Source organism: Lissotriton vulgaris, chromosome 9 (assembly GCF_964263255.1).
Source record: "Lissotriton vulgaris chromosome 9, aLisVul1.2, whole genome shotgun sequence".
NCBI classification, from domain to species: Eukaryota; Metazoa; Chordata; class Amphibia; order Caudata; family Salamandridae; genus Lissotriton; species Lissotriton vulgaris.
The window spans coordinates 1,184,683,328-1,184,705,952 of record NC_141697.1 but is presented as its reverse complement, the minus strand read 5'-3'; the positions used below and the strand labels follow the sequence as shown (position 1 = coordinate 1,184,705,952).

The window sequence follows — 22,625 nt, the reverse complement described above, 5'->3', positions numbered from 1 at the left end:
GAGCCCCATTCCAGCGGAAGATGAGACGAAAGGGATGACCCCATGAGTACTGTGTGTCATGTTCCCTCAAAAAATCCGTAGCTATTTTAAAGGCCTTCCGTTTCTGCAGCGTTATTGTGGACAAGTCCTGATACAGAGCCACATGGTGGTCTCGGAAACGTAAAGGCTGCTGTCGTCTGGCCTCACGGAGAATCCGCTCCTTCAGAGGGAAGTTCGGTAGGAAGGCTAAAATGTCTGGGGGAGGCGCTGAGGCCCTCCGGGGTCGGCCCACTCTGTGTCCCCTATCAATTCGGATCGGGAAGTCTTCAGGATTTCACGGAACAGGGCCCCCAGGTAGGCGGCCACATCTTCTCCTTCTTCACTGGATGGAACGCCTCGGACCCGGATGTTGTTGCTTCTAGACCTGTTTTCAAGGTCCTCGGCATGGGCTTGTAGGTCGATCTGTTGATCTCTCAGTCTCAGGACCTCCTGCTGTAGGTGCGTGATTTCTTCATCTCTGGAGTGGCCAGCCTTCTCCACCGTGCTCACTCTCTCTCCTAGGGAGTCAACCTCTCTCCGAACTTCTCGAACCTCCCCGGCCACCTCCTGTTTTAGGGCTTGAAAATCCTCCCTCAAAGAGCTGAACAGCGACTCCAGAAAAGACCTAGTTACCGGAGGTTCCCCGCCTTCCGCACCCCGAGAGCTGGTCGGGGGGCTCGGGGCTGGCTGGTTCCTGTCTTGTCTCGGGGCGCCTCTGCCCAGCATGTCGGGCAAGGTCCGGTCTCCCTTCTTCGTTCCTCTGGCATTCGACATCGTGGGGGTGGGGTTTCACAAAGGTCCACACGTTATGGCGAGGAAGGGGCCAGGACCCGTACAGCAATCTCACATAGGGCGGCAATTCTCACAACTCGTGGGATCTCTGAGCTCCGGAGCGCCGATTCAAACTAGAGCTCGGTTGGGCGCCTCCAAGTGCCGGGAGCGATGGTTGCTCCACAGGGCCGGTGTGAGCGTCTCGCCCTCGTCCAATATGTCAATCTGCCTCGTCTTCGAGGACCAGCGTTGTTATGACGCAGTCTCGTCTCCTGGGCTATATGTGTGGTGCCCCACTTCGGCCGGGGCCGAGGTCGAGACCCTCCGCCACAGAGAGAGGCGCCACACTCGATTCTGCCCCACAACGGCAAAGGCACGGACAACAGGAGGGAGGGCGGGGGATAAAGAAGGCACAACAACGGCACAATAACTCCTTGTGGGCGTGTTTTTCGCCCTCTCCCCTTCCCATTGGCTGGAAGGTAAAATTCCAGCCAATGGGAAGAGGAGAGGGCGGTACTTAAAAAAAGACCGAGAAACGCCCCGAATCGCATTCCGACGGGGAAAGAATGATTGACAGCCACTCTCTTCTAATGGCTAGCCTCCATTTATGGAGCTAGCCAATGGAAGACAGAGGCGGGACGAAGCCCCATACTGTCTCTAACATTAGATTTCGCCCTGGGCGGAGCACTGCTTTGCAGTGCTACGGTCAGGCCAAAACCTAAAAAACAATTCATACATTATGAGCCATTTAATAACAAAATACAATCAAAACAAGGATGATAATACCCCAGACAGCAAAAAAACATTCAGACAAATGCTAACACTCTCACTCATTCATTCACAAGCGCCCAACTACTACAAAGGTCCATTCATTCAAGCGAACAAAAGTTCAGGGACATGGTCAACAGGTGGCGAGAACCTAAGAGTCAGGTAGCAGTGGAAGAAACAAAATGATCAGAAACACTGATGATAAATACAATATTGTATCCTTTCATTAATAAATAAGGGTCCAAACTTGACAGAATGGAAAATGGCATAAATGTTATCACAGAGTGAAATAAAATTGGATAATGGGGAGTATCTTTCCCTACAATTAGTAGCAATGAACAAATAAGGGGAAGCTGTGGTTCATGTAGGTTTCGCCAGGTTAGGTTTGTGGTGCCGACGTACGTTTCGGTGTGCGACCTCGGCGAGGTCTCACCTTCATCAGGGCATAAACCAGTTAGGTGACAGTGGAGGGCGTATCTGGATATGTCCCTGAACTTTTGTTCCCTTGAATGAATGCACCTTTGTAGTAGTTGGACGCTTGTGAATGAATGAGTGAGAGTGTTAGTATTTGTCTGAAAGTTTTTTTGCTGTGTGGGGTATTATCATCCTTGTTTTGATTGTATTTTGTTTCTTTGTTGACCTATTTTCTCCTGGGAGGGAGACCTATATATCAAGTGACTTTATAAGCACTCAAGGTGTGGTTACAAATCACTACATTGAATAACATGGGAGTCATAGTTTTGGTAAGGAGATATGATGTGAATGTGCAATATTTTACATAAAACCATAACTGATTCTGAAAACTGGTCTTAATGTAATGGCGTCTACATTTGACGGTTCCTCAAAAACTGATATTCCAACCGAATCAAAGCATTAGGAAGGAACGAAACTGTCACAGTTATGGAGTATTATATACATGGCGTGTGTGGTATGTACCTAATGGTAATTGTTATAGCGTGAAAGCATGTCTTATTTTGTTGAAAATCTAAATAAATTGCTACAAAAACATCTTTCCAAAATTAGGAGTGTTTGCTAGATCTAAAAGTACAAAGACAGCAAAGGTTCTTTTTTAAGAAAGCTAATATTTTTTTTCTTTCCTTTTGGTAAAGGTTTTTGCACAATGAAGGAAGTTTCCTATGAAGATGGCGCCAGCAAGGAAGAGCCGTCTTCATTTGACATGGCCAAGAAGTATAAAGAACGAGATCTGTCACAGACACACTTTTTCAGGATTGCTGCCCGGGCTTTTGGCCCCCCAAAATCCAGGCGCAGAATTATTGTGGCACCGCCAATGGAAAAGCCCCCTTCAGAGGGCACCCAAGTCACCCTTACTCCAGAGGTCAGTCAGAGGAGGCCATTCCTGGCTCCCTTGTGTGGGGTGGAGACCCCTGACGAGGAGCTTGGCCAACTGCAGGGGACAGATGGGGTGGTGAGTAGCGACGGCATTGGTGATTGCCGCGCCTGGATATCACGAAGGAAGAAGTTTCGGGCTGAGCTGGAAAATCTTGGAAATGTGAAGAAATGGCTGAGGAGCAAATCGCTCCTCACTGAGTTGGAACAAAAAATTCTGGATACCATGGAGGCCCAGCACCAAGCACAGCAGGAGACCGCTTTACCTGCCCTGGAAGAGGTGTGTAGCACAGCTGGTATCTCTTTTATTGTACACTTCCACTTTGCATGTTTTGGGTTTTGAAGTGGCACTTAAACCCTGGTGTATGCAGGCAGAGGGTGGTCAGAGCAAAGGCAGGATATGGGAGATGGCATAACGGTGAAAGATATGTCAAAGAGGTGACAATGAGACAATCTGAAGGCCTATTTACATGTTTGAAGGTGTTTAGATATATTTTGATTGCTTCTTTACTTTAGGCAAATGCATACAAAGCAACCTATGGGTGATGACTCATCAATGGAAGGGGGCAGCAGGATGGGACCACTTCTTGAATCAGGGAGATTAGTTTGATACAAAGTGAAAGCACCTGAAGTAGTGGTGGGTAGTTCGATTATACCCTAAAAGTCCCATGTATTTACATTATTGTTTCTTTTAAAGAGCTTTATTTATATTTATATACTATACAGATGGCCACATCACTGTTCCTCTTCTAATGCTTGCTGAAAGATCACCTTCTAATCAAACATTTTGGAATAAAAATTCCTTAAATCTCTTACCCTGTGTCCTAATTTTAAATACACAGACACCAGAGTAACCCCCCACCCTTATTTTTTGCTGGATTTATATTTTATCACCATGTTGTAATATCGATTATTTTTTATCATTAACACACCTTTTTTGCTAACATGCTCATTTGCCTTCTCTGTCACCTCATCTCGAGTGAAGACTCCGTCCCATAAATAATGATACTTTATTTGTACGACAGCCTACCACCATTTTTCTAAGCTTAGACAGCCCTTTTCTAAAACTTTTAAATTAAAATAAAACAGATTATTGGAACTTCCTTACTTCTCACTAGATCAAGTTGCTTCTTTTTACAGTGGCCCTGATTGTAGCCTAACATAAAACGTCCAACTATTTTCCCTAATGCTTTGTTTTCTTGTACAAAAAGAAGCATATCCTATCTGGCACCAGGTATCTGAGGACCATCCTATTCAGTATTACATCTGCATTTGTTTTGTAATTCAAATCGTGGACTAATCCGGATGCAAACTTTTTTTTTTTGCATGTAGTGAGACTAATGTAATGTGATATCCACTTAATAGAGCTTTAGAATAAGGCTATTTATTTTACTTAGAGTCGTTTTTTATGTTTATCCAATTTTATTGAAGTTAAGGTACTACTTGTAAAATCACTTTAATGATTCCAAGGAGGATGAACATTGAGGTGATATTACTTCCTCTGATGTCACATAATTTGATATCATGTCATATCAAAATTAGTGGAGATGAACTTTACCGCTTTCCGCACTGGGACCCGAGAAGCACAGAACTGGCCCAGAAAAGATTAGTCAAAGGATGTATACAGTCCGTGACTACTACCTGGTGGATCTCTTATAGAACACAAGTAGATTTTAGGTTGGGTAAAATAGAGATGTGTATGGTCATGGAAACAAACGCTACGGTGCAACCACAATAAATTCCTCAACTCTGGGTGGCCTTCAGGGACAATATCTGTGAAGGGGAAAAGAATATGCTGCAACCGAAATATATATCTAGGTTTTCATTGTACCCAACAGTATCGGCACTTGAGTACATCAGAAGAGACTGAGAATTTGAGCATTTGATTGGGTTTGGGTGCTATGCATCCACCAGTAATCCCGTATGAGGTTTTAGAAGGTTTTCTGCTGTGGGCATGGAGAGTGTCCATGTGGAGATATGTGGATAGGGACGGAAAACATATTGGGCTTGACTAACGCTGAACCACAGAGGTGGGATATCTCTATTTATTTATTTTATTTGTAAAGTTTTCTACAGCGAAAACTTGACCCAGACTCTGATGCCCTTATGACATTTGCAGAATTGATTGTTAGCAATCAATGAGAACTAGCCTGGTTTAAATTGTTTGTATGTCTGCGGGTGGAGGAAAACCCTTAGGTTTTATGAAGGCCCTCACCCACCAACCTAGTTGGTGGCATGCTTCATCATCAGGCCCCACCCAAGGTACCAAGTGTACCTCAGGTGTGCTTCGACGCCAGATTACTGCGGAGCAGGTTTTTTTTGGTTCGTGAGGGTGCTGTGAGTGTGCTCTGAGTGAGGTTTAAAATACTGTCCTGGGTGTCCCAAAGACTGTTTTAATGGTGGGCCCCAGGCAGTCAATAAAAACAAAGGCTATCGGACGTGCACGGTAGGCTTATGGCCTCCGACGTCCTGTGCGGTCAACTAGTTTCAGCCAGGCCTTTTCTTCTACTGGCTTTCGTCAGGACCTTTTATGTGTAGGGTGTTACAGGGGTTAGTATGAGTATGTCAGTGCCCTGGGTGTAAAGCACACGCTACAGTGCTTATATGTGCAAGAGGTGTTTCCTCTCGAGTTGTACACCTGATTATAGCGAACAACTCAGCATAGAGCTCAGTCGGGGGCCAGGACCATGTGCACTTGCGCAATGTCGCTGGGCCCTCAATGAACCTGTTGTCTGGGCTGAGGCTCCGTGCAGAATTGAGACAGGTTCATGACCTATCACCTATTCAGTTTCTGGCAAATGCAGTGGTCTACCATAACTACTTGGGACGCCGCACCTAGTGAACTGAAAACTGACAAGACACCGCAGATATCACCGACATGGTGTAGGACAGCCTGTACAAGATTACTAACATCTGCAAATCCCTCTAGTTAAAGCAGCGCATAGATCTCATTTGCCGTAAGCAGAGCTGGGAGGAAGATCTTGGCGGAGAATTCATTGACACAGAATGGATGGTTGCTCTCAAGCAGATACACATGATTTCCAGAAATGCCAGATTGAAATTCATGCAACTCAATTATTTGCAGTGAACTTCTCATCCCGTCCAAACTGCACAAACTATTTCCATCAGTAGCTAGAGGGTGTCCCAGATCTGGCAGACCATGGGCCTCATTTTATCATATAACACGGTTGAAATGCCCAGTGGTTCGGGCCGTCTGGGCTGAAGCGATAAGGTTGTTGGGAAACTGGACTGGCAAACAGCTTGCTTGATGGGGGGAGGGTGGAGACATAGCTACTATAAGTTCAGTGCACTGGAGCCTAGCGAACCCTGAGAATTGCTTCATTTCACTACCCCAAATGTAGTTAAGAGGGCCATTTCCCTTGCTTGTGTCAGGTCCTATGACATCCTTGATACATCACTGGCTTGATGGGGTTACTGCAGAGACCTAAAGCAGATAAGTCCTCATGCCAGTTGATTGATTTACCTATGGTCCTAGCCAAGAGGGTAGATGCAATGCAATGGAGATCTCTTCAAGCTTCCGGCATAGAAAGATGACAATCTGAGCGCCACAAATGGGCTCAGGCCAATGACATAGTAAATAGACTACTACCAGCTCAAAGCATGAGGCCTGGGGTGTCCTCTTATTACAATTGAGCCCAAAACCTAATGACATACTACAGAGACCTGACACAGATAATTAATACGTTATGAACACTGATGACTATCATCTGTCTCTTGCTGTCTTCTGTTGGTCATAGTTTTGTACAGGAGAATAAATGGACTTGGCCTATAGTGTATGATTGCACCTTGTTAAATCCTGCTATTCTTTCTATATTGTCTTGATGTCAGCACTCATGTCAATAGGACACACAGTGTGTAGTGCCTATCTAAGGACTAACATTACAAAGTGGTATGTGTAAAGAGACATCTGTTAAGCCAATACACAATAAATATATATATATATATTATTTTTTTTAAGTGGGTATATGTGAATTTTATAGTAGTAGTTGAGGATTTTTAGGATGTTGGGTGAAACTCTGGACAAGCTGGTTTAGAAACCTTGGGCCTCATTAGGATGGCAAACGGACCTGCGTCCGTCCGCCACCCCCGAGGTGGAGGGACCGTCCGCAGGGGCAGCAACGGTCCCTCCGTGCAAATTAGGATGTGACCGCCACCCTGGCGGTCACATCCCGTATCTGTAACCTTGCGGCGGTGCTGCTTGAAGCAGCGCCCGCTGCAAGGTTAAAATTGCATGCTTTGCATATGCATGCACAAAGCGGGAGGCACCGCGCGGTGCCTGTCGCTTTGTGCATGCATATGCAGGGGGGTACAATAGGTACCCCCCCATGTGCACCCCCCACCCCGCAACGGGCCCCCAGAAGCAAAGGTCCACATGCTTTTCCACGGCGGAAAATCAGCAGCGGAAAAGCATGTTTCCTCACCCTTCGTAACTTGTTTGGCGGTGTCTTGCAGACACCGCCACCAAATTGCGGACAGCATCCCGCGGATCAGGGGCGGACGGACTTGCTGTCCGCCGCTGATCCCACCGCCATCCTAATGTGGCTGGTGGTGTTTTGGAGGTCCGCAGCGGTGAATCCGCATCCTCCGGGCCGGCGGTGGCTTCCACCGGCCCGGAGGATGTGGATTCACCGCCATCCTGATCGACCCCTTGTATGTATTTTTACAGTTTTGAAAGTGGTGTTTTAGAAAAGGATTCCTCGTGTGTAAGCTCTGTGCTGTTGAGAAATCAGGGAAGAGAAACAGAATATGGGATAGACTATATATGCATTTTTTCAATTTTCTAATCTGCAGTTACTTTGTTAAAGTTCACAGGTCACCTTAGTCCAAGCACTTTACATTTATAATAAGGAAAGGTACTCCAAAAGGATTCTAAAATATTTTTGTATTTTTTCCCTTTAAGAGAATTGAGGTTATTTTTCAGCTATGATCAACTTGTTGAGAAATGTTTTAACTTGCTTTGTTCTTATCGTACTGACAGCAAATGGTTCCTGCAACCTCAGCTTCACATAGAGGGCTTTTATCTGTCAGTCTACAAATGTATCAGGCTGATTTTATTTGTGATATGTTTTTAGGGAAAGGTCAGAATCAATAGAGGAACCAAGTGATTTGGCGTTTGGTGTCAAGTTGGGGCTACAATGATCCAAATGCAATTGGAAAACCAGATATTTATTTGTGGGTATTTGATGCTACTGCAAATAGGATTATTTCTGTTGATTCTTAGCTTTATGTGAGGAGCACTAGAAACCGGGGCATGTATATTAATTAGCAGACTTTTAGCACATCACCTTAGCGGCACAGAAGATCCGTGTTGACCATGCTATAGGCTTTTCACTGATTCCCATTTGGCTTACTTTTTTAAGGAACAAACTAAGGAGATTTGGTCAGCAGTCCATGGTGCGGGAAACATGCTAGCAGAACGGGGTAGGGGGTGAAGGGGCTGCTAAACACAATTTCCATGGCCCAGTGGCCCAGCAAGAGCAACCAAGAAACCCATCAAACACCGACTACCTTCAACATGGGCTTGCCTATTGGCACCTCTTAGACTCACACATGACGCAAGAGGCAGAAAGCCAATACATGCTCCAAACCACTTGTTTTCATCTATTTTCCCTTTTCCATCTAGCTTCTGTACATTTTGCAAATGGTCATATCTTTTTGATCTCTGTAAACACAAGGAGATGATGGACGGAGCACTGAAACTTTTCAGACACTCACCCCAGTCACAGATCTGGCTTGAATCCATCATCGTTCTTTAGCTCATTCGCCACCCCAGTTCAGACCCAGCTATATGCAAATCAGTCTTGACCATGTTCCTTATGGGAACAGTCCAGCCGGAACTGCCAAGCCAGGTCTTCATAGGACCGGAAACCAGCTTCCTGGGACCGGTTTAGGGGTAACACCCCCCATCAGCCAGGCTAGCTTTAATTCAGTGGTAAAGTGAGCAAGTGACCCACATCTGGGCATACCCTGCCAACTTATGGCGAACAAAGCAAACACAAGGAGATGATGGACGGAGTTCTGAAACATTTCAGGCACTCACCCCCAGTCACAGAACTGGGTTGAATCCATCGTAGTTCTTTAGCTCACTTCGCCACCCCAGTTCAGACCCAGCCATATGCTTCACACTGTTCCTTATGGGAACATTCCAGCCCGAACTGCCAAGCCACGTCTTCACTGGACCTGAAACAAGTATCCTGGGACCGGTTTTGGGGTAACACCCCTCAATAGCCACACTAGCTTGAATCGAGAGGCAAAGTGAGCAAGGGACCCACGTCTGGGCATACCCTGCCAACAAAGCAAACACAAGGAGATGATGGACGGAGTGCTGAAACTTTTCAGGCACTCAACCCCCAGTCACAGAACTGGGTTGAATCCATCATAGTTCTTTAGCTCACTTCGCCACCCCAGTTCAGACCCAGCCATATGCTTCACACTGTTCCTTATGGGAACATTCCAGCCCGAACTGCCAAGCCACGTCTTCACTGGACCTGAAACAAGTATCCTGGGACCGGTTTTGGGGTAACACCCTCAATAGCCACACTAGCTTGAATCGAGAGGCAAAGTGAGCAAGGGACCCACGTCTCGGCATACCCGCCAGCTTGGGGCAAATAAAGCAAACACAAGGAGCTGGATTCAGGCCCAGATCTCAGTACTGGGGTGAATATTTGATATTGTGCAGCATTCTGTCCATCAATTGTTCTTTTTGTTTTTGATCTCCGTAGGCAGGGTGGTGGACAAACTCTAATAAGTAAGACGACTGGGTCAGAAGCGTGAGTCACTTATTTTTGATTTATTTTTCTATTTTAGGTTTTTGACATAGTGGGACCTTGCTCTTTAAAGAGAACACCATTATTGCACCAGTATGAATTTAACGATGATCAGAATAGTGTGTGTAGCATCCGATTGGAACTACATGGTAATAAATAAGATGTGATCGGAAATTGTAATGCAAAATCTATTAGGTAGTACAAAATTTAACATAGAACACATATAAACTGCACCGTTATAGATATTTACTTTAGTCAGTCAAGTGCTAAAGGCAGGTTTGAACCTAGGTCTGCCAGACACTGGACTTGGACCAAACATGCTTAGGGGCCTCTGGGATTTTCATCCAATCTTGTGGTCAGTATTTATTCAAAAGAGATATCAATATTTATCCACAATTCCTTGGCATTTTTGTATTTCTATCCTATTTTTTTTTTTGCTGATTTGCTAATGAGCTAGAATGGGTCTCATAATTGGTATATGTACAAAATTCCATATTTTATAATTTCCTGCATGTTGTGTGACACCCGCACTTCCCAAAACAAGGTCACACTCATCAATTACTGGGACAGCACACAATTTCTCCCCTTTTTCTTTTATTTCAGGACTTAACTTCTCCTGAACCCAAGAGCAGCCGTGATCGTTCTATCACTCCCTCCATCCAAAGGCCCTGCCCTGAAGCTTTCTCAATCCTGGACCGTTATCTGCAGGACAACCGATTGCGGCTTGTGGACCTATACAACAGGACTGACAAGACCAAGAAAAAGAAGATCTCCAGCTCGGATCTGAAAGCAGTCAGAAAAGAGGTGGGTATGAAAGTCTGTCAATTCATGCGGCTATAATACGTCTGAATTAACGCTGGGCGAAACCAACATATCACCAAGTACGGTTTTGTAAAGTTATGACAACTTTGCAAAACTTCACCCACAAGTGAAAATTGTTGCAATTTTTTTTTTTTATTAGAATGTTCTTGCAAATTTTGCAAACAAATTCTCCTCTTAAAAGTTCGATTTGTAGGGAATTTTTCCCATAAGTTATAATTTAAACTTCCCAACCTGTATGAAGTGTTGGTGGCTTGAGACGTTTCTGAAACATTTTCATGCATTTTACGATTGAAAGAGTTTGCAACTTTACAAGCCCAAGCTGTGAATTCCATCATCCTCTCACTGCCTTCTCTCAGTAATAGTGCATTCAGGAGCTCATAGAAAGGGCCCTTCCCTCTAGTTCAGCAAAAGCACAGTGTAGAATGGTCACTACAATACTGCATAAGAGCGAATGAAGTGGTAAAGTGCATATGTTGGGAGGAGTCTAAGCCCCTCCGAGGAAATGGACAGCAAGCAGATGATTGAGCACCAAGACAATGGATATGCAAGGAGAATGATCACCACATTTGATCAGCTAGGAAGAAAATTAAAAAGGTAACTAATTGGCACAATTAGAAAGAATAATTCATGCTTATGTTGTGCCACATATCCCTTTCTCAGACAAACGTTGTACGAGTAGGCAATAGTTGACTGTGTTGAACTTATTTGAAATATGCAGCAAAATGAAAGCACTGATACCTACATTATTAATTTCTTGAATAACAGATAGGTCAGTGCCCTCCTTACTCATGTCATATCTAAACCTGGCCGGCCTGTTATAAATCTAAGATGTTGAATGATCTTAGCTATGTTCCCAAAGCTATGTCCTTCTAAGAGCCCTGGAGGGTTGTTTCCAGTTGCTACAGTTTTAGTTTCTCTGCTGCAAAGTCTGGCATGAACCATTTTGCCTGAGATGTGTGGTTCTCAAAGGGGACCCTTTTGGTGGGGGCAATAATCTTGATAGCTTTTTTTAATTTGTCACTTTAAGACACCTATCCAGATACATATTGTTGTCCGAACCAAGGTATCCTGTACAAGTGAAAGGTGAGTCTGTCTTCCTTCTTAGAGGAGCTAATCATAGGAATTATTGGAACTGTGTAGCAGGAGAGGTCATTAGCAGCATTTTCTAAATGAAGTGGATAATAGAGATGGTCAGCCAAAAGGATGGGTAGTGGGTTTCTGCAGTGATAATTAGGATTGGGTGGGACCTTTGGTGAAGAAGATGGCTTTCTGAGTGGGTAGCAGGGTTTACTAGCTGGAAGGGATGCATTGATAATGAGTTGTCAAGGAGATCTTCTGACTCCACAAGCAAAGCTTTTTTCCAGGCACAGGCTATAGCCACAAGAAGAACATAGTGGTCATTGCAAAATGATACTGGGCAACCGGCCCAACTAGGAATTCAAGAAATGCCGGGTCCATGTAAGAGGGGCATTAGACTTTTAGGGGATTGTGAATTGTTTTTAAAAAAAGCATGCTAAAAGAAGTAGCTTAGGGTCAGAGTACTGATGGGGAGCTGGCCATCTCGATAGTATGTTTGATGGTACATTATAGCAGTGGGCCATCGCCTCTTAAAAATATGGTCCTGATTTAGTGTTTTCTAACCAACTGGTATTACCTTGCACAAGAAAGGAACGAAACTGAAGTTTTACCAGATCACATTTATCTTTAAAAGAGCCAATTGCTGGTGTAAAATTATATAATGGACACAAATTTAGTTTTCTTTTTTCTTTTTACCATAGATCAGGTGTGTAAGATGGTGAATCGTGGGTGCATTTCCAGAGATTATGGACAACACAAGATGTTGTTAGAGCGAGAGAGAGAGCACACTAGAGAGAGAGAGACAGAGACAGCGAGATAACTGTGGTTTAGTTGTATTGTATTTGTTGGACACAACGGTGACGAAAGTGTCAATAGTATGACCAGCATGTGTCTTCCATTCCACATACTCTCTCTCTCTTTCTTTTCTAATGATAGAGCTCTCCTTCCATGTATCTCTAAAAGAATAGAAAACATTTCAAAGTTTAAAAAAAACTCTGTTTTAAAGAAACTAAAAATACATCTGAAAACGCACTGATAAAGAAACAAATGCAGAAATAAATATAGATTGTAGGAGGGCAGGGCTGGCAGAGGAATAAGATCGCCCCATTCTACGTTGGCTCCAAGTATTATTAAGATTCTGGACCAAAGTGTCTGCTAAATAGTGACCAATGCTGACTTAGGCTTGGGTTAGGTTTTTTGAGCGATCGGTGCCTCAATTGGACTCAAAGTCTCGGGTAAGCAGAGCTGGGACAGTATTAGGCTGACAGCTGTGATGCGAGACATTTGCCTCCATAGCAACCCCATATTGATACAGACATTCAGGGGAAATGTGAATGTGGATGCATGAGCAACACTTGGTTAAATCAATGGACACAACAGTGAACACCCTGCATAAGGAGAGGAGGAAGTGGTGAAGGGAGCTGCCATACTGAAGATATGCAGTGGGCGGCACATGTTACCCAAGAAGTACACTATAGCGTTTCAGGCAAAACGTCAACAGAAGGCTTAAAGAAATTGTGTGATTATCTTTCCAAAGGGGGTTGAGGAAGACAACAAGAGCATTTAACTATTTGTACATCAATGGCTTGATAATCAGCTAGAAATGTCTTGATAGCTGAAACTGGAGGTGTTGAGTTGTCAATGCATAAGAGCGGTTGGAGGCAGACCTGCAGGAGAAGGTGGTGGGGCAACAATCATGAAGCGGCTAGAAGTGAAGTGAGAAAGCTAAGCTCTTTTTTTTACTCTGGGTCTGGTAATTGACAGATGTCAGCTAGGTTGGGCAGAGAAGGAGGAACCAAATGGAACCCTTTAGGAAGGCATCTCAAGATGTCACTGCAAAGGCAAACATTCTATACTCAAGTTAAGGGTAATCCATAGTGCAAAACCATACCTTTACTGCGTATTCACTAGCAGCTGTCAGTCAATGAAAGATTGGTGGAAGTATTCACCGGATGAAACAGGAGATTCAGGAGCGGGGAGAAGGAGGATGAAGCTAATGAGAATAGAGTGCACTAAGAAGACGACACGAAGAGATTGTTCCCTTGGAGACCACAGTTACTGTGTATGATAATCATTTTCTGACTATCCCATTCCAGGGTAGATGGCCCAAATGATGTTGTTTGTGTGCAGTTTTTTCCAGTATGCAATGTATGAAAAGTTGTGGTCTCACCAAATTCTCACTTATTAATCTTCATGAAGACGGAATGTAGGAGTTGTCGACATCATATAGCAAGGTGGTATTTGTAACTTACAGTACGAATATACCTACAACTCCAGGACCCTGTGGAGAGCAAGTGCTTTCACCTGCACATAAGTAATATGTTATTTATTTTATACTGGGTTACAATGAGGTCAGTGTGACACACTGGGGGTGGACCTTATGATGCTTCGCTCTCCGCTTCCTTTCCCCGTGTCACTTCCTTACCTACCGCGGGAGAGAAGCACCAGTCAGAAGATTATAATGGTTGTCTTTATGTTCTCTACTCCTCAAAGGGCGTAGCGCACATAAAGTAATTTGTGTTCTTGTCCTGCCTCCCATTGCACCATATCACACTATGTCATATTCTTGCTTTGTTGTCAATGCTGTAGCTGGTATGGGGGGCGAGGAGGCAGAGAGAAAAGTATGATAACCAGACCTTTTACAAGGCTTATCTCTATACTCTGTGTCATATGTGGAGGTGTTTGCTCAAATGCCAATAAAGAAATGTGAGCAAAAAAGCAAAGAGGTCAGTGTGGGTTCCATGCTAATACTGGAAATGTATCAATTTAAACACCCAATAAAAAGAAAACACAAATTGTTAGTTTAAATGAATCCTTTAATATATTTAGAGTTTAATATATTCAGAGGCAACAACCAATACCACACATAGACCAGATGCATGACAGATATTCGAATTATCAACATGGGAACTTTACATAAAATAAAATGAACCTGGATTCATTAACCTTGGAAATATGACTGGATGTAGCCCTCATAAACCAACATATTAAGGATAATCAATCATTCATTTTTGTGATGGGCAATGTATGTTGAAATCAGCCCAGCAGCAACTTGTAAAGTTTATATGTTTAGAGTCTACTGAAGAAAGTCATTTCTGCCTTAAAAAGCAGACAATAGGGCAAGGGCCCTTAAATAACATGAATCATGTCTTCTGTCTCCAGGCTAATATCCCTTTGAATGATGTGCAGCTTGATGACTTGGTGATTTTCCTTGGCTCCGAGGATGCAGACTCAATTAACTATAAGGAGCTAGCAGTGGGTCGAAAGTCATGGAAGCAAGAAAACCCTGAATGGCAGCATCAGCTCAAGAAGCCTAAATCAGGTATTGTTAGATTCACTCAAGGATGGTGTTAGAGTTCTTAGAAGGAGTTAATAGTTCGCTGTGATAGATGAGCTGAAGGATGGATGGTGCTTGGGGATTAAATCAGAAGTAAAGCTGAGTCAACCTCTACTCAATGGCCCACATGCATCAATCTCGGCTTTTGCGACTTCTAAATTGCGATAAAAAGCGAATCGCAATTTAGAAATCGCAAAAGCCTATGCATGATTATTTTTTAAATATTTATGCAATTCGGTAGAAATCGCTATTTCTACCGAATCGCATAAAAAATGCGATTTTGAAATTGAGAATTCGCAATTCCCATTCATTCCTATGGGCCTTTTGGCCCATAGGAATGAATGGGAATTGCGAATTCGCAATTTCAAAATCGCAAATCCTGATTGCATTTCAAGGGTGGTGAGGGGGGTTCAAATGAACCCCCCCTGCACCCCTGAAATGTATTTTTCGCATCATGTTGCACACACACATGTCCAAAGGACATGTGTGTCCGTAACATGAATGCTTTTAAAATGTGTTTTCAGTGTTAATTACACTTTTTGCAAATTTACCGAGTAGTTCAACTACTCGGTAAATTTGTCCCTCTAATTGCGAATTCGCAATTTCAAAAGTATTCATGCATTGCTTTTAGGAAATCGCAAATTTGCGATTTCCTAAAAGCAATCGCATTTTTGGAAATCGCAAAAATGTTGCGATTTCAAAAAATGCTTGATGCATTCCAAAAAGCATTTTTGGAATCGCAAACGGCCGATTTTAAGGAATCGCACCGTTTTCGACTCCAAAAATGCTTGATGCATGTGGGGGTACATCTCTTGCTCAGAATTTCCCATGAATGAAATTAGGATTTTATCACTGCAAATTTCTAACAATGATTTCCCATGTCATGTTATGCCCCTTCTGACAACTAATCACTGTTTCTGGTTTATCTGCAGACTCTATGTCACATCTCTTTATAATTTGTATTAGTATTGCTGTGCTAGATGATCTGGATTCTTAGTTCAATCTTCCTTAGTCTTCTGCCACATGCACTTTTATTTTTTAGAAAACATGTCTTTTTAATCTAGACATTGTGATAAAGGGACTTCATGCTTAGTTGGTCAATTTATAAATTTGATTTTGGCTGATTTCACTGGTCTTTGTATACCACCTGCATGCCATGAATTAATCAGAACACTTTGGCATATCCTGGTTTTGTAGACCTTAAACATTATGCTACATTAATGAAAAATATCACTAACAATTTTGCATATATAATGGTTCTTCACACAGTAGGTTTATGAGCTCTTGATAGCATCATCCTCTAGAAATACATTTTTGAAAACATGGTCAAACAGTCAGTAAGTGGTGTACAGATTAATTTAAGAACAACACTCATTATTTACATCTCTTAAAAAGAGGATGGATGTCTAATTACAACACCATGGCATAAACAGTTTGAGCACCAAGTGAGGAACTCATAACAAGCCTTTAAACAACTATACCACTTTTACTTACCCTATTATCATCCTCTTGGCTTGTTAAAACTCTATTAAATAATTTGTTTTCAAATCTTTTTTATTGAGTTTCACATCTGAAATCACACTGCAGTGGTAACAATTAATAAATGTTTGTTGTACAACAAGAAAACTTCTATGCAAGGTGTGCTAGTCCAGTCATAATTCCAACATTCCCTCGTATATCAAAACACATAGCAATAGACCTTCAGGAGTGGAGCAATGGGTTTAGTACTGTGAGTCCATTCCCCGGGCTCATGTCCTATGCCAACTCCAAATCACCCAGTACACCGCCCCCAGACTCATCCTGAACATCCTGTGAAATAACCACATCTCTCAACAATCTCCACTGGCTCCCAGTCCAGGCAAGATGTAAGTTCAAGCTACCCACCCACTCCTACAAAGTTCGTCACATCACTGGTCCAGCTCAACCATCTCCTCCTCTTCTATCAACAAGTCCACATCTCCCTCTCATCAAGGAAGACCAGAAGCGGAAGATGCTTCTTCTCATACCTCGCAGTCAAGACCTGGAAAGACCTCCCAAAACACCTCAGAACCTCCTCCTCCCTCATGGAATTCAGAAGGAACCTCAAGACATGGCTCTTCCAGACAAAACATGTATGATCTCCTCCTCCGCTCTCAAGCCTGCTCCACTCAGTGCCTGGATAACCTCACGGGTGATTAGCTGTGCTCTACAAATTCACATTACATAACATGACAAAGACCATCAATTAGGCCTACTCCACCGCGTCCCTTTTGCACCCCCATCCCAGTCCACCTCACCCGGGAGCACTCAGGAAGTCATATTCTCTGTTGCCTGCCACAAGCCCCAGATTTTATCTATTTTTTTTGGGGGGGGGGGGCAACCCCTCACCTGGTATACCACTTCCTCTGCCTTCATACACCAATCCATACTCATCTCCCCATTCATGTATTGATGGGACCATATCACTTCCTCACCTCCGGATCAAGTCACACCACACCACCTTCAGAGCAGCATTGAAAAGGAGTTTGTACCCCTCCAGTCTGAACTCTCCTCACTCCTAAGACCATCAATTGCACAGTAAGGTGTATCGCTATGTCCGGGATAGCTGAGATCCTATCCCGCACTCCCTTCCAGAAGCCCTGGATCTTCAGGCAGCTCCATATCGTATCGTGCACCAACACTCTGTGTCCAGACCATCGTGCGCCAAAGGTCTGCCTCTATTTTACCCATAAGAAAAAGCCTGCTCATGGTGCGGTATGCCCAATGTGGAATCTTCAGCATTATCAACTGGAATCCCGCCCTGATCACCACCTAATGAGTTTAACTATATGCCGCCCCCAGTTATCATCCTCCAACCTACCTAGGTCCTCCTTACATTCATCCCATAGGCAGTCGAGCAGGAGAAGACCATTGTGTAGCAGGGTAGAGAACATTCATGACATTCTACAACCCCTCAGCTGCAAGAAACAAAATGAACCCCTCACACGAACTCAGTGACAACCTTGCAAGTTTTTTTGCATGACAAGATCGCTAACATCTATAAAAACGTCAAATCCCCAACCCACTGCCACAACTTCAAGCAACACAATGACCCACAACCACCACAGACATCCAATTAACTGAATGGAGCCAGCTCGCCCGACAGGGCACCATCTCCATCATGAACTTGGTCCACCCAGGGGCTCCAACCGACCCACACCCTCACCACATCTTCAACCTAGGTGAAGCCAGAATCAGCCAGATACTTACCACCTTGTTCTGCACCTCATTTGCCATGGCCACTTTCACCGAGGATTGGAAACATGCTGAAGTCAATGCCCTGCTAAGGAAACAATCAGCAGACCCCAGCAAACTCAACAACTACCGACCGAACCCCCTGCTCTCGTTCCCTCCCAAAGTATTGGAAAAAGCCATCACCCACCAACTCTCCTCGCAGCTGTAACAGCACCTCTTACTCGACTCCTCCCTATCCGGTAACCACAGCACCAAAACAGCCTTCATTGCATCTACCAACAACATCCAAGCCTGACTCAACAGAGGAGAGACTGCGGCTCTGATCTTTCTAGACCTCTCAGCTGCCTTCAATACGGTATTCCACCACTAAAAGGCTGCTCAACATAGGCATCCAAAGAGCCACTCTCAGATGAATTGCCTCTTTCCTCTCTGGGAGAACGCAAAAAGTCTGCCTTCACCCCTTCACCTCCGAAACCATCTGTGGAGTACCCCAAAGATCCCTGCTCACCGACTCAACATCATATCATACGCTAACGACATACATCTCATCCTCTCCCACCAAGACCAACTTCCACAACTGCATGACAGACGTCACCAACTGGATGAAGGACAACTGCCTAAAGCTGAACTGGGAACAGACAGAAGGGCTGATTTTCGGAAACAAAAGCTTCCCATGCAGTGGTGTACGAAGGGGGGTGCGGTGGGTGCAGGCCTACCCCGGTGTCATCACTGAGGGGGGTGACAAAATGGCAAAAAAAAAAATTTAAGCACATATTCTTGCCATTTTGTCAAGCTGGGGGTGATAAGAAACTTTCCGCACCGGGTACCACCTGACCTTGTTACGCCTGCTATTCCCATGGGACACATCCTGGTGGCCCGCAGAACTCAGACCTACTCCTACTTCCCCTCAACACGCTAGGATCTTAGGCACCTTTCTGTACAACAAGTTAAACATGACAACTCAGGTCAACTCAGTCTCCTCCTCTGGCTACTTCATCCTCTGCATGGTATGTAAGATATACAAATGGCTACCCCAAAGCTGCAGTTGTACTATCACCCAGGCCCTCCTCTCCCGCCAACTGGACTACAGCAACACTCTCTACAGAGGGATTGCAGCTCACCCTCTCTGATGACTACCTGCCATACAGAACGCCGCTGCCAGACTCCGTCTGGATCTCTCTAGACTAATCCACATCGCCCCCTTCCTCAGGGAGCTCCGCTGGCTCCCTGTTCAGAAAAGATGCCAGTTCAAGCTCTTGACCCATGACAAGGCCCTACACAACTGCGGACCCACCTACTTGCACCACTGCCTGAATTCCATCAGCCCATCAGACACCTCCAATCCACGCCCCTTTCTTTAACCCTCACCCCCCCATCCGAAACAGCAAATGCAGAGGCCATTCCTTCTCCTACCTAGCAGCGAAGACATGGAATGAGCCTCCCTTTCATCTATGAATCTCCCCATCTCTTACAGAGTTCCGAAAGTCCCTGAAGACTTGGCTATTTGGATAATCAGCTGGACCCTGCCTGTGCCTGGATTCCTTCATAAGTGCCAAAAAGCACTCTACAAATCTATTTGATTGATTGGTGTCACATGACTAATCAGGGGAGCCCTTAGGAGTCTATATTCCAGGAGGGGTTTCCTCTGGGATCTCTTTCATCAGAACTCCATAACTCCATTAGATATTTGGCAGTTGTAGGTATCGGAAGTATTGAGTGCCTGCCAGCTCATATGTTATTGTAGCGCAGAAAATGTGATCATCACGCCAGACATCTCCCACTTTCGAAATGCCTAGCAGGTCTAATTTTTGTTGCGCGTACCCTGTTTCGGACATCCGCCTCCCACAGCAGTGTTTCCAGCATCACTTTACCCTCCAACTCAGGGCACTTGCTACCCTTTTCCAGATTTTTGCCACCATCTCTGTCAGTGGGGGCAGGGGTGCCCTCTCTCTACTCTCATATATGTGGCGGACATTGGCCACAGGGCTAATTGCCCGCCGGTCTACCATTAGCGATGGCTCTTGTTGGAATGAGAAAGCCCCATCTTAAAATACCTGGAGCTGGGTCACCCAGTAGGACAGACGCAGGTTAGGAAACCTCTAGAGGTTTCCTAGTCGGAGTGAGTAGGGCTACCCACGGAGCACTCTGATCCTACAGTAAAATTCTGGTGACATAATCTACTGCTTTTAAAAACCCCTCGGGATGTTTTATAGGATGTAGAGATATTTTGGCAGGTAGATCATCTTGTAAAGGGCGGCCCTTCCTAGCAGGAACAACGGGCGCTTCTTCCATCGATGCACATCCCCTCCGTAGGTATCCAGGACCTTAGTGAGATTTTCCCAGATAAATAACTCCTTCTTCATATTCACAAAGATGCCCAGGTACTTATATTCAACCGGTTTTCTTCTAGTGATAGTCCCTATTGTGATAGCGGGTACTCTATTGAATTGGACCAGTTGATGCAAAGTCCCGAGTAAGACCCAAATACAGTCAGAATCTTGAGGATTCAGGGCATGGAACTGTCTAGGCCAGCAGGGTAGAGCAGTATGTCATCGAATAGAAGGGTACGATATTTTCCCACCCTAGGTCCACTCGCATTCCGCTAAGGAGTGCATCCTGATGCATCCACGTTGCCAGTGGTTATTACTTCATTTTTTCCCTCAGATAAACACTATAAAATTAGAGTAGAAATAGCAGTGGAATATCCTGCTTTGTCCAGTATTGAATGGGTTCCTATGTTTTAGCTAATTGTTGGTCACAACATATGCAAATATTTTACTGTTATCAAAGCTTGTGGTTCCCTACATGGCCCTTGTCCAGTCTAACATTTAAAACCTATAGAAGATTAAGTTGCCTCCTCCAACTTATAGAAGATTAAGTTGGCTCCTCCCGTCGCCACTAAGTATATGTTTCTTTGAGCACAGGCATAAGCCAAATTAACCAAAAAAGCACTCTTCCTCTGACCCTGAAAAAGAAGAGAATCTCTCAAAATATTTTTTCTTGGTTTAAGGTCTTGCTCTGTACCTAGTAAATTTGCCTCCCTGCATCAGTTAGTCACTGTTTCACTCTGTGTATTTTCTGTCCTGTTCTCAATGGCTATAAGACCTCATTACGAGTAGCCTGGACCCATATGAGCTCATTATTGTACAAGCTAAAATCTAATCTCCTGGGGATCGGAATTTAACAGCTGTGATAATTATCTCCTATTCTGAGTTCAACTCTGCAAAATGGGTTATAACATGCCAGTTTTTGGGGCTGGCTGCACCAAAATCTGCATGTCTCTGAACATTGTTTTCTCAATAAAGATTTGACAACTTTGAACAGCCAAAAGTTATCTGGGGAAAACTGTGGGTGTGCATTGTTAGCCACAAACTTCAGAAGTCCGGTAGTTGTGGTAACAGAAGTTTCCATATGTACTTGAATTTCAGGGACCGCTCGTAATGAGGGCCTAGGAGTCCTCTTGCTTTGTAAGCATTGTTAAAATCATAAATACCCCAACTCATTGTAAGGGCTTTACAGTTCTAAATTAGCCCTCAGAAGTGGCCCACTTTTAAGTTTAGACTTTAGGATGCATGAATTGAGTGCCTAAAGGCCAGAAGAACTTTGATTCTACTTCTGGGGAGTTGGCCAAAACTTTCTCTGTGTCCAGTTTCCTCTTTAATATATCATGAAGCCATATCCCACTCTCAAGATGGAGTTTGCTTTGCATTTCATACCACACAAGTGATACTCCCTATCACTCACTCAACCACTTCTTTGTTGTTCTTAAAGACTTTTCAAGAACATTTTCCTTAGAGAGGTTTGTTCACTGTGTTTTATCATCTGTTTAAATAATGTATAACTCAGGTACAGAAATGAAAGGGCCCTAGAATACTTGTGAAAATGCACTTGGAAAACCTTTTTAAATCTGTTATTTTATTAGGGTCTTGGATACCAATATGGCCATGTTCATTCTAGGATCATGGAAAATGGAATGCCTCCCCAAAGCTAGATGGTGAAGATACTGACCCAGAATCATGTTATCTTCTCTAAACCCTGAGCTCTCTGGAATGTCACTGACGTATCGTGCAAATCCCATCAGTGTAAAATTGACTCAATTTCAGATAGAGGTTCCTGGTGGATTTCTTTTTTAGATCCTTCACTTGTATTGTAATTTGCAGTACCCATAATTTTCTTTACATATTGAAGGACGTTCAACAAGTACAAACTGAAGCTGTGAGCTATGGTCTTTTACTGAGATCACTATGTGTCCCTCAACACATGCTTTCAGAGATGAAGAAAGTAATGATAACACATATTAGAAAAGCTGCATCTGGTGTGGAATCTACGGCCTGCTGGGATATTTATGTAAAATTATATATTTTTTGCAAGAAGTGCTAAATCAGAGGATAATCCACTGGTGGAATTTACACCACAACATTGTACCTTTGGTGGATGAAATTCCATTGATTGATTTTCCTGTGGCTTTAGCACCTCTTTCACAA

General features: G+C 44.0%; 1 protein-coding gene across 1 annotated transcript in view; it reads left to right on the top strand.

The window, feature by feature from the left end:
- Positions 1-22,625, top strand: part of EFCAB12 (EF-hand calcium binding domain 12) — a 103,820-nt gene that overhangs the window by 30,358 nt on the left and 50,837 nt on the right. The window contains exons 2-4 of the mRNA XM_086939237.1: positions 2,667-3,184; positions 10,296-10,496; positions 14,754-14,913. Coding sequence (XP_086795363.1) covers positions 2,678-3,184; positions 10,296-10,496; positions 14,754-14,913 — 868 coding nt within the window. The 5' untranslated portion in view covers positions 2,667-2,677. The remainder of the gene's footprint in view (positions 1-2,666; positions 3,185-10,295; positions 10,497-14,753; positions 14,914-22,625) is intronic.